The sequence below is a fragment of the Aspergillus fischeri genome, genomic scaffold (assembly GCF_000149645.3).
Source record: "Aspergillus fischeri NRRL 181 1099437636245 genomic scaffold, whole genome shotgun sequence".
NCBI classification, from domain to species: Eukaryota; Fungi; Ascomycota; class Eurotiomycetes; order Eurotiales; family Aspergillaceae; genus Aspergillus; species Aspergillus fischeri.
Window position 1 is genome coordinate 1,799,719 of NW_001509773.1, and position 15,083 is coordinate 1,814,801.

General features: G+C 53.0%; 5 protein-coding genes across 5 annotated transcripts, besides 1 other annotated feature; 2 read left to right on the forward strand and 3 right to left on the reverse strand.

The window, feature by feature from the left end:
* Positions 1–1,215: 1,215 nt before the first annotated feature.
* Positions 1,216–2,430, reverse strand: NFIA_107630 (putative pantetheine-phosphate adenylyltransferase; the record flags this gene model as incomplete). Its single annotated transcript, XM_001267167.1, has 1 exon — positions 1,216–2,430. One exon carries the CDS (start codon positions 2,428–2,430, stop codon positions 1,216–1,218), a length of 1,215 nt encoding a protein of 404 aa, XP_001267168.1.
* A 627-nt stretch (positions 2,431–3,057) lies between these two features.
* Positions 3,058–5,114, forward strand: NFIA_107640 (WD repeat protein; the record flags this gene model as incomplete). The annotated part of the gene is made up of 4 exons (XM_001267168.1): positions 3,058–3,846; positions 3,911–4,514; positions 4,569–4,643; positions 4,696–5,114. The coding sequence occupies 4 exons, from the start codon at positions 3,058–3,060 to the stop codon at positions 5,112–5,114; spliced, it is 1,887 nt and encodes a 628-aa protein (XP_001267169.1).
* A 423-nt stretch (positions 5,115–5,537) lies between these two features.
* On the reverse strand, positions 5,538–7,151 carry NFIA_107650 (acyltransferase family protein; the record flags this gene model as incomplete). The annotated part of the gene is made up of 1 exon (XM_001267169.1): positions 5,538–7,151. One exon carries the CDS (start codon positions 7,149–7,151, stop codon positions 5,538–5,540), a length of 1,614 nt encoding a protein of 537 aa, XP_001267170.1.
* A 956-nt stretch (positions 7,152–8,107) lies between these two features.
* Positions 8,108–8,144: a microsatellite.
* Positions 8,145–8,440: 296 nt separating this feature from the next.
* triA (putative mRNA capping nucleoside-triphosphatase) lies at positions 8,441–10,954 on the forward strand (the record flags this gene model as incomplete). Its single annotated transcript, XM_001267170.1, has 3 exons — positions 8,441–10,213; positions 10,267–10,716; positions 10,778–10,954. The coding sequence occupies 3 exons, from the start codon at positions 8,441–8,443 to the stop codon at positions 10,952–10,954; spliced, it is 2,400 nt and encodes a 799-aa protein (XP_001267171.1).
* Positions 10,955–11,461: 507 nt separating this feature from the next.
* On the reverse strand, positions 11,462–14,849 carry spt5 (transcription elongation factor spt5; the record flags this gene model as incomplete). The annotated part of the gene is made up of 5 exons (XM_001267171.1): positions 11,462–12,036; positions 12,095–12,831; positions 12,885–14,365; positions 14,429–14,683; positions 14,745–14,849. The coding sequence occupies 5 exons, from the start codon at positions 14,847–14,849 to the stop codon at positions 11,462–11,464; spliced, it is 3,153 nt and encodes a 1,050-aa protein (XP_001267172.1).
* Between the last annotated feature and the right edge of the window lie 234 nt (positions 14,850–15,083).

Here is a 15,083-nt window from a genome sequence, read left to right on the forward strand (position 1 = left end):
GGGGGGGGGGGGGGAGGAAAAGAAAACCAAAAGAGTAAAGACGACGAGGGAAGGAATGCATGCCTCTCTTGCAGTGTCAGTCTTGTCTAGGCTGGAGGGCAGACAGACACCGCAGATGCCACTGCGTGCATGCAGCAAGTTGACATGTCTGACGAGGGTTAGAGCAATCCACCCAGACTACCAGCCCGTTCGACTGGGATCATCGTCAACAATAGTGACACTTATGGTGGACTCCTACCCTGCATGCCCTTCTGCCATCAAAATTCCCGGTTCTCAAGGACGACTGGATATTGGCTCACCGACTGGCACACAGCAGTCACATGATTGAAAGAGCATGCGGTTATTCAGCGCGAACCTGCAGGACATTTGGCAGAGACGGAGGACGAGTGGCTGGGAGTTGAGAGGAAGACCAGATGAGTTGGCAGGACTAAAAGGAGTCCAGGAGGGGGAGAAAAAGACGGAAGTGATCATAAGAATGATGATTGATCCGATGATGCGACAGAAGAAACAGCCGGCCGAGTCAGGATCTCTGCTAAGGCCGTCGTCGCCCTTTAGTCCAACTCTGTGCTGCAGACGCCCACCCCCGCCCCTGGGGAGCCGAAAACGAATCACCGCGCTATTAGCTGCAGGTCTGGGTAGTTTCTGTGACCGGTGGGAAAATCAGCGTGACGATTCTCTGCCTTTTATTAGTCCTGGAAGCGCGTCAAGGAGTAACACCATGGCCAATTTCATGCAGAACGGCGTTGAGGTGATGGTGGGACAATGCCATTGCTGTCCTCCCTAACAATCCTGACCGACCCGCTGAACCTCGCATCAGAAAAAAGAGGGAAAAGAATCCATATCAGCCACTCGATTTCCGTTGGAAAAGAAGTCTCTCGCGTTTTGATTCTTTCCTTTCGAATCCCTCCATCATGATACAGAATGAATCAAGGAGAGATGTCGTCAAACAACCAGGACGTCCGTTCCTCTTTTTCCCGGCAAGCATGGGGGAAGGCACTAAGGCAGCTAAGGTAGGCACTCGGTCACTCAGACACCTTCTGAGCCAGATTGATCAGAACTGTCGGGTGCTTATCTACGAAATTCTGGTTTCCAGTTTAACAGCGCTGCAATTCGTCATTTGTTCTTCGGAACGTCCTCGTATCTGAAGGTTTTGAAAGCAGGATATTCAGTCCAAGTAGGTTCTCAGAGTCTGGCTGATTCACATAACTAATCTAGTTACTGAGCCGTGGCCATTTCCATACGACGCCGTCTGATATCTGTACTGCTTATTTTCGACGCAAAGCTTTCGCCATCGGTTGTGGGAACCTCCCCAGAATGTAAGACATCTATCTCGAAGACATCGAGGCTTTTCCACCCCTTCTTCGCTCGCTCGTCATTGACAGCTGCGCCTCCCGAGCGAGTTTCCGCAGACACCACGAGAGCATCGATGGTTTCATCGGTGATCGTCGGTCCAAACGGGTCCGTGATTTGTACCAATTTCAGCGTCAAGCCGCAACGGACCTTCATTAGCACATAATGGCCGTTGGGACCCGGCTGTGATACCCGCTCAATGCGTGGCGCACTTTTGTCCGGACGGCTGAAATCCATAATCGCCAAAAGAAAGGACGAGGTGCTCTGACATCGGTCATCCCAGCTCTCCAGAAATTCAGCATACTTTTTGTTCTTCAACAATGCATCTCCGGTAACGCCCACAGTCAGATGTCGCTCAGGGATCGGATCGAACTCTTCCACGGGTTCCAGAGCCAACGCAGTGGCAGTGAGGAGAAGCTTATGTCCAATATGGAAGTGATCAAATGTGCCCCCTACGGCAACTGAATAATGCGGCGATTGAGCCTTAACTTCGGGAACTATCAATGTCCTTGGAGAGGGCCACTCGGGTTGATTTGAGAGTGAATGCAAAGAACCAGCGTTCGGGTCTTTGTTCTTCGAATAGATACTATCAAACGCTGTTGCTAGCTGTTGACCTGCTTCGTTTCCAGGATAGTAGATCCAGTCCCATAGACGCGAAGAATTCGCCAGCGATTGCAAATCGAGGATCGGTCCATGTCGTGGAGTCTGACGATCCTCTGCCGAGGTTGTTGGGAAATCAATGAAGATTACCCGAGCATCGATGCCACCAGGGGCATCCAGCTCAATGCTGTGCTCCGCGCTGACGATTCCAATCAGCCTGTAGATATTTGCCAAGTAATGTTGAAGGCTTGAGAAAATCTTCGCCCGAGGTTGAGAGCTTCGTGAAAGTAGACCTGGTATGGAAATAGCGATGTCTAGAATTGCAATGCTATTAACGCCATTAAGCGTCTTGCAGAGTTTGGAAAAAACAGTAGACAAGGTCGGTTCATAAGCATCTTTGAATTGTTCAAACTTGACAGCCGGGGGCGGAGGGAGAAGCAGCAGAGCTGCAATCTCCTGGGGACCATCATCGGAAGCCATTTTGAAGGGGATTGCGGGGGGGAGACGAGGGGAAGACCGCAAAAGGAAGACGGAGATAGCGCGACAGATGATACACGCTGGGGATTATATATGCTGAGGAATTTAACTGAGCATTTTGGAATAGACTTCTTGAACCAGCGAATAGCAGAGAGATAGCAGAGAACTAGAAGACAGGTACGCAAATCCTGTGTTACCTCCGAGCAGGAGGAGTATGGCCGTCGGTCATGTCTCCTTCGAGAGACTCAACTCATCATCACGGCTGACTCAGCAGCACGAGACTCCTCCGGCGACTCTGGCGTGTCTCATCCTCAACTTGTTGCTGCCCAGTCGTTGCCATTCGGCTTTTCTTTGCGGTCCTTGTGGGTTTCTTCGTAAACTCCATGATGTGCTTGTGAAACACTACTAAGGTGATCCCATACTGCAACACATAGGCTTGGTGCGGTCGGAGCTCCATACTCCTACCTGTACATGTCTCTCTCTCCCTCTCTTCACGGTAAAGTCATCTACTTACCATGCTCTCAGAACTAGCCACCGGTGAGAACCTAGCGGGAGATTTGGTTGTAGCGCAAGAACGTTGCGTACCGAGAAAGACGTTTCACGGATTCCTGAAAACGACTGAGCTGCAACATGTCGAAGCCCGCGCAACCTTACGAGCCCTCTCGACGGACGACCGTCTATAGCCGCCAGCCAGAGGAGCTTCATATCCCGTCCGGGGCCCAGACCAGTTCAAATATGCAGCGCCAATCGATGTCTCACGAATTATCGGCAGCTACTGAGCCCCCAATGAACAATCTCCCTTCCATCAACGTCCAGCCTTCGAGCGCCCAACCAAGCCACTATGGGGCCGGTACCAGCAGTGGCAGCGGTGCTCTCCCAGGAGCACTTCAACCAGGGAACGTGAACCGTCCTCCAGCAGTGTCTATGAACACAGCGCCTTCTGCACTCCCAACGCTTACCCAACTGTCTACCCAGCTGCAACCGCAGGCATCGCAACAGCCACAACAACAACAGCCACCGGCGACCCCCCGTTCGGGCATGGTCAATTCGCACGGTCATTCCAGATCCAGTCCTTCGAACCTCGAGCAACCCAAATATAGATCGCACGGAGTGACGGAAAATTCCAGATATGGATCATCACCCGGTGCGGGTTTCCAGCCTCATACTCCGCAAGGAGCGAAATACTCCCCACTTGGGTTGGCCGATATACGTCCGTCGGGAGATCTACTGAGCGACGCACTCCACAGTCCGAGCATGCCCCCAATTAATGGAGATACTCAGGTTCCAACGAATAGCAACTACATCGCTCCTTGGCCCGTATATGCAATGGATTGGTGTAAATGGCCAATTTCAGGAAGCTCGGGCTCCTTTGGCGGCAAGATCGCACTAGGAAGCTACTTGGAAGATAACCACAACTATGTAGGGACATGTTCTACATGCTTCGTTTTGGTTTGGATTCATTCAATTGCTGACTAGAATCCAGATACAAATCATTGATACCCATTTGACGCAACCAGACCCGGATACACCAGATCTCGCGCCGGGAGACATGAAAATAGAGTATGTCAAAACCGCGGAAGCCACACATTCTTATCCCGTCACGAGAATCCTCTGGGAGCCGCCCTCGTCCCAGAAGCAATCGACGGACCTACTTGCGACGTCCGGCGACCACCTACGACTGTGGTCATTACCCACTACCCAGCCCTTGCATAGCTCCAACTCGATCACACGTCCTGCAAATCAGCGGGAACCCCCGGCTGCCAAGCTTGCCCCCTTAGCATTGCTATCGAATTCAAAGTCTCCCGAACATACTGCCCCTATCACCTCTCTCGATTGGAATACGATCTCTCCCAGCTTGATCATCACCTCGAGCATCGACACGACATGCACAATCTGGGACATTCCTACGCTCACAGCCAAAACACAGCTGATTGCGCACGACAAGGAGGTATATGACGTTCGATTCTGTGCGAATAGCGTCGACGTCTTTGTTAGCTGCGGCGCTGATGGTAGTGTGCGCATGTTCGATTTGCGCAGCCTGGAGCACAGCACGATCATCTACGAGCCGACTGAGAAGAATGACAAATGTATTTCGCCCACGTTATCCTGGTTTGAGTCCTGCTGACACGAGCCTTCTCTAGTAATGAGTCCTGGAAACGGTAGCCCTTCAGCTCCATCCAATTCCGTCTGGCCCCCGCCACTTTTACGTATCGCAGGTGTGTACTTCTAGTCGCGTGCATGGCCAGACATTACCTAACGCAGTTGCAGCATCACCACATGACGCTCACCTCCTAGCAACGTTTTCTCAAGACTCCAACATTGTCCGCGTGCTCGATGTTCGGCAGCCTGGCCAAGCCATCCTCGAACTCAAAGGCCACTCCGGACCCATCAACTGCGTCGAATGGTCCCCCAACAGACGGGGTGTCCTCGCCTCCGGCGCAGACGACTGCTTCGTCCTCCTGTGGGATCTAATCAACCAGCACAATACCGCACCTGTGCCCCCCGTCGTGCACAATCCAGGCACACCATCAACCACCTCCGAACGAGGGCCAGCTGCGGCCTGGCAATGCGATTATGAAGTCTCGAACCTTAGCTGGTCGCCTCAAGGGGGGACGACCAGCTCCGGTCACCCGAGGGATTGGTTAGGAGTTTGTGGAGGCCGAGGCGTGTGGGGTGTTGCATTATGAGATGGAGACGGATAAGCGATCTTTTGCTTCTAGACAACTTCTACTTATTCCCCTTTTGTTCCTTTTTCCTTACTTTCTCATCTTTCTTGAGTCTTGGTTTGCCTTGCTTATCGTTCTATCCGATGGGTGATGAAAAGAAGTCATGCATGCCGGTATATGGAGCGAACTGGACGAGTGATGATTGAACGATTGACTGAATTGAATCAGAGAAAACCTACAGTGCTTGACTGTAACAGGGTGAGCGCTCATGTGAGGCGAAATTCAAGAGGGTATATAGAGATTCCTCCAATCTAAAGTCTATTTACTTCTACTCCAGGTAGGTATGTAATATGTACAACGCAAGGGGAAAAGCAGACCAAGCGGTTCGGGAATTGAAAATGCAACAGCCGACCAGTGGCTAGATTGAAAGACAGCATTTATGTGCTAGCGAATATGTGCGTTCGGCGTTGAATTCGGCCGCCCGGTCATCTTGACAAGCACTGTATCCTCCACCCACCGGGCGAATTTGACGCTAGGGATGTCGACGGCGCGCCAGAAGACGTCGCCCGCCCAGAGGGAAACGGGCAAGCAAATGAGCCACCCGATGAAGAAACCCAGGCAGTACTGGAAATCTGTCTGCTTGCCGGTGATTTTCCAGATATTCGGCATAAGCGAGTAGCCCAGAGAATGCAGGATAGGGCCGTGGACGATGTAAAAGGCAAAGGAGATTTTGCCTAGATATTGCGACAGTGGGTTAACAAAGAGTTTCTGGATATCCTTGGAGTGGTTTATGCTGAAGACGATCAGGACTGCGCCGAGCGTCTGCGGGAAGCGGTGGGGTTCGGGGTAGGTCTTGGGGGTGATTTTCCACGTCCACATGTAGAACGGGGTCCACTTGTAGCCTGTGTTCGGAGTGGAGCCGAGATAGAGGCCGAAGATGAAGAGGGCAATCCAGAATTTGCGGCTTGAGAGGCGGGAGAGGGTAGACCGGGTGCGGTGCACGGGCTTTTCGTCTCCGGATGGGCGCTCCCATGTACCGTTGATCAGATCGGCTTCAGCCATGAGCATGCCGGACAGGAACAGGACGACGTCCCACCGGCCCCAGCGCATACAGAACCAGACTAGGCCGCTAACCAGGGAGAGGCGAGCAACAGCTGTAACGCGCGAGGTCGCGATGATGGTGAGGAAGAGGACAATCGAGCACCGGAACTCCACTGGAATCGTCCACAGGTGTGGGTTGTAATAGTTGTAGTATAGCGCCCAGTTCCAGGGGTCCATGAGGTGCACCACCGTGAGGTACATGTCCCAGAATTGCTTGGTAAAGGACTTCATCAGAGGAGGATGCTGCTCGTTCGTGCCGAGTATGGTGTGTCCTTCATTGAGGACTTTAAGCGAGTAGTTGTAGACGCCGAGACGCACGGCAACAAAGACCAGAACGATACCGACAATAGAGGGGATGTACAGCCGGAGACCGCGACGAAAGGTCGAGGACGCCAAAGTAGCCAATGTTTGCTCCCAGGAGCGAGTACGGATCATCTTCAAAGGCTTGTAGGATAGCACATATCCCGAAATCACAAAGAAGATAGCAACCATGATGTGGCCTGAGACCAGCAGGTGAATGATAGGAAGGTGAAGGATCCCGTAGTTCTCGTTATTGAAACCCCACCCCACTGCGACTTTCCATGTGTAGGTGAAGAGAAAATGAAAATTGAAGACCAGCAGACAGGCCCAGCCTCTCAAGCCATCCAGCGCCGCGATCGCATGGAGTTTTGTGGGCTGGGGAGGCTCCCCACCCACCAGATGTTGCAGATAGCTCGGTGTGAGCGCGATGCCCAATCTTTTAAGCCAACGATCTAAATATTCCTGCCAGTGATTTGAGACGTGCTGCACGTGTGAAGACAGCCGATCAGGACGTGTGAGCACATGGGAGGGGGTGTAGTCGGATAGATTCGTCCAGTTGAAGGACGACTTGCTTCCATATGGGCCTGACTCTAGGTCATCGAGGGGAATATCATGGATCGCAGGAGAAGGCCGAGTGTCCTTGTCAGTGAGCAACATATCGTGAGGATGTTTGTGTCAGGTATGATTTTGTGCGAAGACGTTGGGGAGATCCAGTGCTTCATCCAGAGGTGGGCACCGGTATAAACGGGGTCTGATTGCGCAATCAGATCGACAAGGCGACTCAAAACGATCCAGTCGTTTGAAATAATCGGGAAACAATGTTTGAACAAGCCGTTCGCTTTATGATATTCAACAGTACGCGATAATAGATATATTCAAGATGCAGACGTGTTCCTTCAAGAGTCCATCAATCGACAATGCGCTAAAGCAAACGAGTAGACATTCTGAGGACAGAATCTCAATCGTTAGAATGGTCGCATGATCTCTGAAATTAGAGGGTCGAGAGTCTCTCACCTGTTTTGTATCACCGATATAACATGAAAAAGAAAGAAAGATAGCTAGGGGGGAAAGGAATGACTGAGTATACGGAGTAGAGAGAGTGTGTGTGATTGATGGCAAAGGAAGAGTTGGAGTAGAGGAGTGAGAAGGAAGAGGACAAATCAGACGCAGCCTCGTTTATGTTCCCGTCGTCAACTGGCGCCGATCACCAATCTTGTCCGTATCTCGTCGACAAAACATCCATCTGCTTGATATTGGTGGTATCCTTGAGTATATGATGTTTTTGACTATGCATCAATACCTGTACTGTTTTTAAAAGTAGTAAATCCAGTTAGTATCCAAGACTTTGTGGAGGCTCACTCGAATGGGCACGATATCATAGCTCTACTATGACCTCAGCTGTGATCCATGGTGAGGACACACGGAGAACGAAGACAAGGACTTCCTGTGCATTGATAGAATCTTCCTGGACATCTTCAAGCATTGCTCAAAGAGAATCAATGAGAGACAAAGTAGTCGGGAGATGCGACAGCTCTCGTTGTCCATCGCTCGCACAGCACAGGATCAACCAAACCAGCCAAACTTTTCGGCTTCTCCAAATTCTCTCCGTCTCATCCACTCCATCTCCATATCCATCTCCATCTCCATCTCCGTCGTCATCGCACATTTGTCGTCCGAATTTATCCTCAACATCCAATCGAACCGTCCCTACGAAGCCAGAGTCATTCCTTTTCTTTCATCCGTATCCCCCTCTCAATTCCTCTTTTCTCGCCTCCTTTCCTTTCGAACAAGACAAAGAACAGTGGCCCCTCGACGCATCCATTGCGACGTTGGAGCCCCTGTTTTTTATTTATATAACTTTCTAATCTGGATGTCTGGCTTGGTCACTCTATCTTCTTTATTTGCCCTTTCCTCGCCTCAGTGACTTCTAGAGAATAGTGCCCATTATGGATTTGCGCACGATCATGAATAGCGATGCCACTGGCACCTCTGATGCTGCCCCTGCTCCGTCGCAGCAATCGCTTTCTCGAACTGAATCCGTGTATCCTCCACGTCAACCGCAAAATGTCACCGCATCACCCTCGTCCTCGTCGCCTTCCCATCCTCCTGGATCCCAACAACAGCCCCCTCAGCCGCCTCCATTGCAGAGGCCTCATGCGTCTCCAGAGCGATCGTCTTCCTATGGCTCAATACAATCGCCTTTTCAGTATCAGTCGGCCTCTGCGCTGAGCGCCGGTGCGCAATCCCAACGAGGCCAGAGTCCGCCCCCTCCAGCTCCTCCATTTGCTTCCTCCGGCTCGCGTGACTCCTATTCTGCGTCCGCCAGTTATAACACGGCTGCACCATTGGCATCTCCATACACCCCGCAACCCGCGAGTTCTGCGGGCCCTTTCCCAGAGCAGCAACAGCAGCAGTCGTATTTCGCGCAGCAGCGATCCCAGTCCATCCAGTCTGTCCTCTCCCCTCCACCCGCGACCAACCACTCATTCCTACCCAGAGAAAGTCCTTCCTCAGCTGCTTCGCAATCGCATCCTTCACAACTGTTCTCACCCCCCGCGCACGGGTCGTTGCCTGGGACTCCGCGAGCGTCCGCTACCACATCTCTACCGCGTCAAACAACGCCGTCCACACGTCCTCAATCCTCCGGTCATGACTCCCAATCCCACCATGGCTCAAGCCCTTGGGTTGGCCCGGATTCTCAAGTCCACATGTCTCCAACTTCTATGCCAAGAGCTTCGCGTCAGGATTCAAGACACCGGGAGCTGACCCCGCGACAATTTCCTCCAGGGGTTGACAGGCGAGCATCGGATGAAAGCGTGAGCCCCAAGACTGCCTATCCTGCAGCATCCCGACAAGGAAGCATGGCCTCAACTTCCGAGCAGAGGTTTGCAGCGCAGAGCAGTCGCATTGGAGACGGCGCAACGAGAGAGAACTCCACAGCGTCAACTATGAATAAGTCGCAATCGCCGGTTGCTCCTGTGGAGGCTCGTACTGTGCCAACGACGTCTCAAATAAACAGCTCGCCTTCGTCCCAGTCGTTCAAGCCCAACGAGTCCCTCACCGGAGTCGCATTTCCGACCAACATGGATGTTTCTCCTGATTTCAGGCCCGATTCGAGTGACCGTCCTGCGAAGCGGAGAAGAAGACGATATATTGAGCCCCCAATCTTCGCTCAGCGGTCTGTTCGCACTAAAGGACGATGCCCGATGATTCCAAACCCACTCCCACCGATTCCCAAACATCTCAGAGACTCGCTCCAGAATCCCTTCGAAGCACGCCGACAGTCAACTTCTTCACAAGCGCCAGCCGCTACAGTCGCGCCCTCGACCGCCGCAACAGCTGTGACCAAGTCGTCAACCCCACCTGTCAACGGCCCTCCAGCGGCCCGGTTACCCCCGGCCCCGGCCGCTGCAGCTCTCCCAGTAGGAAGCTTAGGACCATGGGAGCCCTCGATCACCGGGTTTATACCTCACGAGGAAATTACCAAGCTGGTGTGCGACTTTTTGTTCCAACACGTAGTGCTCAGGAACGATGCTACTGCCGCACCCGCCGGCACAGCTGCGGCAGGCCAGGGGGCCATCATCGAGGTGGAAGCTAAGTTAGGGCACATTATTGACATGGATCGCGGCGAGAGACTCAGCCTCCCGATTTTAACGGAAAGCGTCATTAACAAGGAAAATCCTCGTTTTCGGACCGCATTCGAAAGTTCGATGACACTTGTGAGTACCATTTCTTTGTCTAACCTGAGCCACTTAATTAACAAGCCATTCAGTCACAACATCGGGCAATGAACAACTTCCTCAACGAAGCCGTGAAAGCATCTATGCCGCAAACTAATCAAGGTCGAATTCCCCTGTCCTACGCTCACAAGAAAGAGCGAGACACCTTCTATGAGATTTCCCCATCCGAGCTTCCGCCGGTCATCAGACAAAACCTTAATCCCCGTCACAAACCGAAGGTCCGCGTCACAGTCGATCAGCGCACTGGCGAGGTCCTCGCTAAGATCGTCAAATGCCGCATTGCAGACATGGACGTGCACAGTCCGCGCACAAGCGTCGATTGGCGAGTCAGCGTTAACCTCGAAATGAGCTACGAGGGCGACGTCAGTCACCTCCCCATGGTAGACAGCCGAGGCGGCCGCGGCGGAGACAGAAGCAAAGACCGCATGAGCTACAGACATTTGGCATACCAGATCGACCTGACCCAGGTTGCCAAATCAGAGGTAAGCCATTCTTCCGACACTGTCCCCCGACTTTGGACCCCACGTTCTGACGATGACCCAGCCCCCTAGCAAAGGCGACTTCGAACACGAACTCGAGATCGAGGCCTCCGCTGCTGAGATCCGCCGTCAGGGCCAGCTAGCCATGGCCGGTGACCCGCAGAATCAATACGAAGATCTGGTCAAGGGATTTGTGGATAACGTCCGCGTGCTGGCGCGTGCGGTGCCGCCGCCTTCTTGATATTCCATGCCAGGTCGTCAGGCTTCAAAACCACGTATCGTCGCTACTACACCCTCCCTCCGTTCCAGGTAGAAGAAATACAGACTACTACTAGTACTCCTCCTCGTCGGATGGAATTGCCTTAACCTTCTCGATTGTGTTAGTATATATCCCTTCTAGTTTTATTTTTAATGGTCAGGTCGACGAGTGACGGAAAGAGCCTGAAATCGTGACATGATATGACTGATACGACATGTCGAATATTTCTGCGTTCGCAACTTTATTCGAGACCAGCATATAGATCCAAGCCCATACAGCTGATTACAATCCATCTTCAAGTTTGACAAGGTGTACATGATATTGAGTCCGCCCTGTATATGTCTAGAATACAACTATCGAAGTATGAAGTAAACCGACTGACCACGCATTATACATTGTCCATCTGCATTTGGGAAGAGATAAGCAAAAAACCGGCAACGTAAGATACATTCCAAAATATGCGCCTTTTTTGTGCGCTGAAAGCATGCTCTAAGGGCTGGGTGTTCCTTCGTCGTAGCGAGGCCCGCCATCCTCACCATCCCCATATCCTCCTGCGCCCGGGGTCGCCGCCGCACCACCCATCGCCGGCGTGGGTGCATCGTACGGACGACCTGAGAGGCCGCCGGGGGTCGGTGCATTGAACACTCCCGGTGTCGGGGCGCTGTCAGCCCAGGCTCCAGGCGTAGGCGCCGAGGCCCCGGGGGTTGGTGCGGTATATGCCCCTGGGGTGGGAGCAGAATAGGCCCCACCGGGAGTGGGAGCGTCGTAGCCGCGAGAATCTCTATTCCCGCTTTCTGCCGAAGAGCTTGCAGACCAGGCCGGCGTGCGGCCGCCGGCGTTCGCTCCGCCCCAAGCTGGCGTCCGTGAGCCTGCTGCAAATGCATCAAAGCCACTCGATCCAGAGCCGGAGTCGTAAGGTGTTCGTGCGCCGGCGTTCCAGGCTGGTGTGCGTGAGCCAGCGCCTCCGTATGCGGTGCGACTTCCATCGTAGGGGTTTGATGTGCGCGATCCGTCAATCTTCCATGCTGGGGTGCGAGAACCGCTGATGCCTGCCCAAGCGGGTGCTAGATACCAGTTAGCCACAGCCCTATCCATCATAAACGGCATTAAATAAATACTTACTTCGAGCCGAGGACGCACCACCCCAAGCAGGCGTTCTGGATGAATCTGCCGCTGCCATAGGCGTGCGTCCGCCTGACCATCCGGATGGCGGCGCTGCGGAAGCACCATATGGCACACGCTGTCCTCCCTTTCGAGACATATCCAGCGTTTGACCGGTGACAGGATCCTTGACGATGAGTACGTCTTTAGGGATCGTCACCAGTTTATTCCTCGAGTGAAGCTCCACACGTGCTTGTACATCTGTCGAATCCTTCACAATACCAACTAGACCCTTGTACGGCCCCTTGCGCACTTGAACAGTCTTTCCAATCAACCGGTCACGGCCGAAACTTTTGGGAGGACCCATTGAAGCACCAGGAATGCCGTTTCTCATCAAAGCCGGATTCATCTTGGTGAGATCAGGCCCGGTGGATCTGCCACCCTTGGCCGACACAGTGACAACGTTAGTCGTACGGACCACAACGATACCTGAATTCTCTGCCTGTGCTTTGTTGTGCAAGAACAGGAACGAGCGGTAAATGTGAAGAATGACGCCGCTCCTCTGGTCTCCATACAATTCCCGCACAGTATCGCCGATTCGGATTTCAGCACCATTGCGATCGGTAGCCACCGCGTCCCGACGTGGCGTAATCTTGTTTGCAACCTGTGACGGAAGAACGGTGCGAATAGACCCGTTCTGGTCTAGAACTCTCAACGACTCACGATCGACCTTGACAACGCAAGCAACAGTGGAGGCACTGGACAAGATCAGCGAACAAAGAACATAGTAACCCAGTAAGAGAGAACTTACTCTAGTTGAACGAGGTCGTGCACATCAAACATGCCCAACTTCCCATCGACACCAGTCTCGGCAGAGAGCCTGAGATCCTTGCTGAAGACAGTAATTTCCTGCATGCTCATATCACTGAGCAGTGTCACAGTATCGTCTTTGACCTGTACCACCATACCCAGCTCATCCTGGTATCGACTGCCGCCAATGACCTTGACATGGTCACCTTCCCTGAAGCGCTTGCGAAGAGATTTGACTGGAGCTTCAATCATCTGACCGGCCAATTCACCTTCAGTTACCTGCAAGGTAACGATGTCTCCGCGGGTCGAAGTGGTGCGACCGACCAAGCCCTGCTGCTCGCCTCGGAACACCTCGACTGGGTCACCTGGAAGATATGATTCCTCGGCCGTCGAGTTTTTGAGCGTCTCCGCAAGTGACGCAAGATCCAAGTTTGAAGTACCGTCATCAGAGCCTCGAGCGAACATAGTGACCTCCTCGAGACGGGGGTTGACGTTCTTTGTGATAAGATGCTGTACCTTCATGTCCTTGATCAAGAAACCGTCGATATACGTCTCACCCAGGTAGCTCCACGACTTTCCGCCCAGGCCAGACGTAGCTGACAAGTACTTTCCATGTCTTTTCTTCGCTTCGGCCTCGCTGAATAGCCGCTGAGGAGGCCGAGGACCTCCTGAAGCCATGCCAGGTCGCTTTCTCTTGATGTCGACTACAGGAGCTCCACTGTCCTCATTCAAGCCATAGTCTAACCGCGGGACCAAGCGCACTGTAACCTCCAAGCCATTTGTGTCCACTTCTTCAATCTGAGCCAGATCACCCTGGTATTTGCCGCGCTTGATGCGAACCCATCCGCCAGGGTTGAGCTCCTCGGACTTCTGAACTCGAAGTAGATCGGGCATCTCTCGAACGGGAACCAGGATCATCTTTGTCCGTGGATAGACGTTTGACATATCTTCCAGCGCCTCCATCACATCAGCCTGTCTGCGCGCTTCGACGTAGATGTAACCGCTCATGGCACCCCCACGCTCAAACGCGGAAATGATCTTGATGGGTTTCCGAGAGCCGGGCGGCCGCTCTTCAATCCGCTTCTGAATCGCAAATACGACTTCACGCTCCTTGCCGGCTTTGCAACGGACACCCCAGATACTGGGATCATCGACACTGGGGAGAAGCAACCGCTTGGGCACGACGACGGCATCGGTGGCGGCGGCGCGGTTTCGGCCATAACGTTCTTTGAGCAACTGCGCCTGCTTCTCAGCATCCATACTCGCCTCGAGCTCACGCTGGCGATCGAGTTGTCGGTGCCGGCGGTCGTCTGTCTCCGCGCCAGCGGGGAGCGCATCCAGATCGTCCGGGTGCATCTCTGCGCCAAACTCCATCTCATCCTCCTCATCTTCAGCCTCGTCCTCTTCTTCGTCGACACCGGCCTCCGTATCGATGAAAGTATGCACGCCGCCCAATCTCCTCCTTCGTTTTCTCGGACGGCCCTAATTGGAAGACAGCCAAGATTAGATTTGCCATCAGCTCAGTAAGGAAGCTACATCACTTACCGATGAGACATCTTGCTCATCTTCGTCTTCATCCTCATCTTCGTCGTCCTCATCCTCCTCCTCGTCCTCCTCATCATTTTCACCTTCTTCTTCGTCTTCTCCCTCATATCTCTCACCACCAGCGTCAGCCTCATCCGCATCAACGTCTTCCTTTACGTTATCTTCACTCCCCTCTCGGTCGGCCCTCTCGGGCTTAACATCGGCATGTTCGTCCTCGTCTTCCTCTTCCTCGTTAATCCGGCCGCGACTCGTAGACTATTCCAAAGCGCGTAAGCATTTATACCAATCCCAGCCAGTTTATCTAATAGACACGCACCTGTGGCTTGACATCCTCTTCGTCAGACTCTTCCGCAGGCGCGGGATTAAAGTCATCGTCCTCCTCGTCGGACCCAAAGTCCTCGTTCAGAAAATTCCGTGACATGTTTTAGTTGTGGCGCGGATGTTGTGTAATGAGGTGACGATTTTGGTAAATTCGCACAATGAATTTCGAGAGCTCGTGAGTTGATCTCTGAGATCGAGAATAAAACACAAGAGCGCACCGATCCTCTCTCAAGGCGAAACGAGGCGATTCCGCAATCGAGCTCGAGGTAGAGGGAGGGTGGGAAAAGATCCAAAGAGCAAACAGTTGCTACCGGGGAATATCGACTGGTTTAAA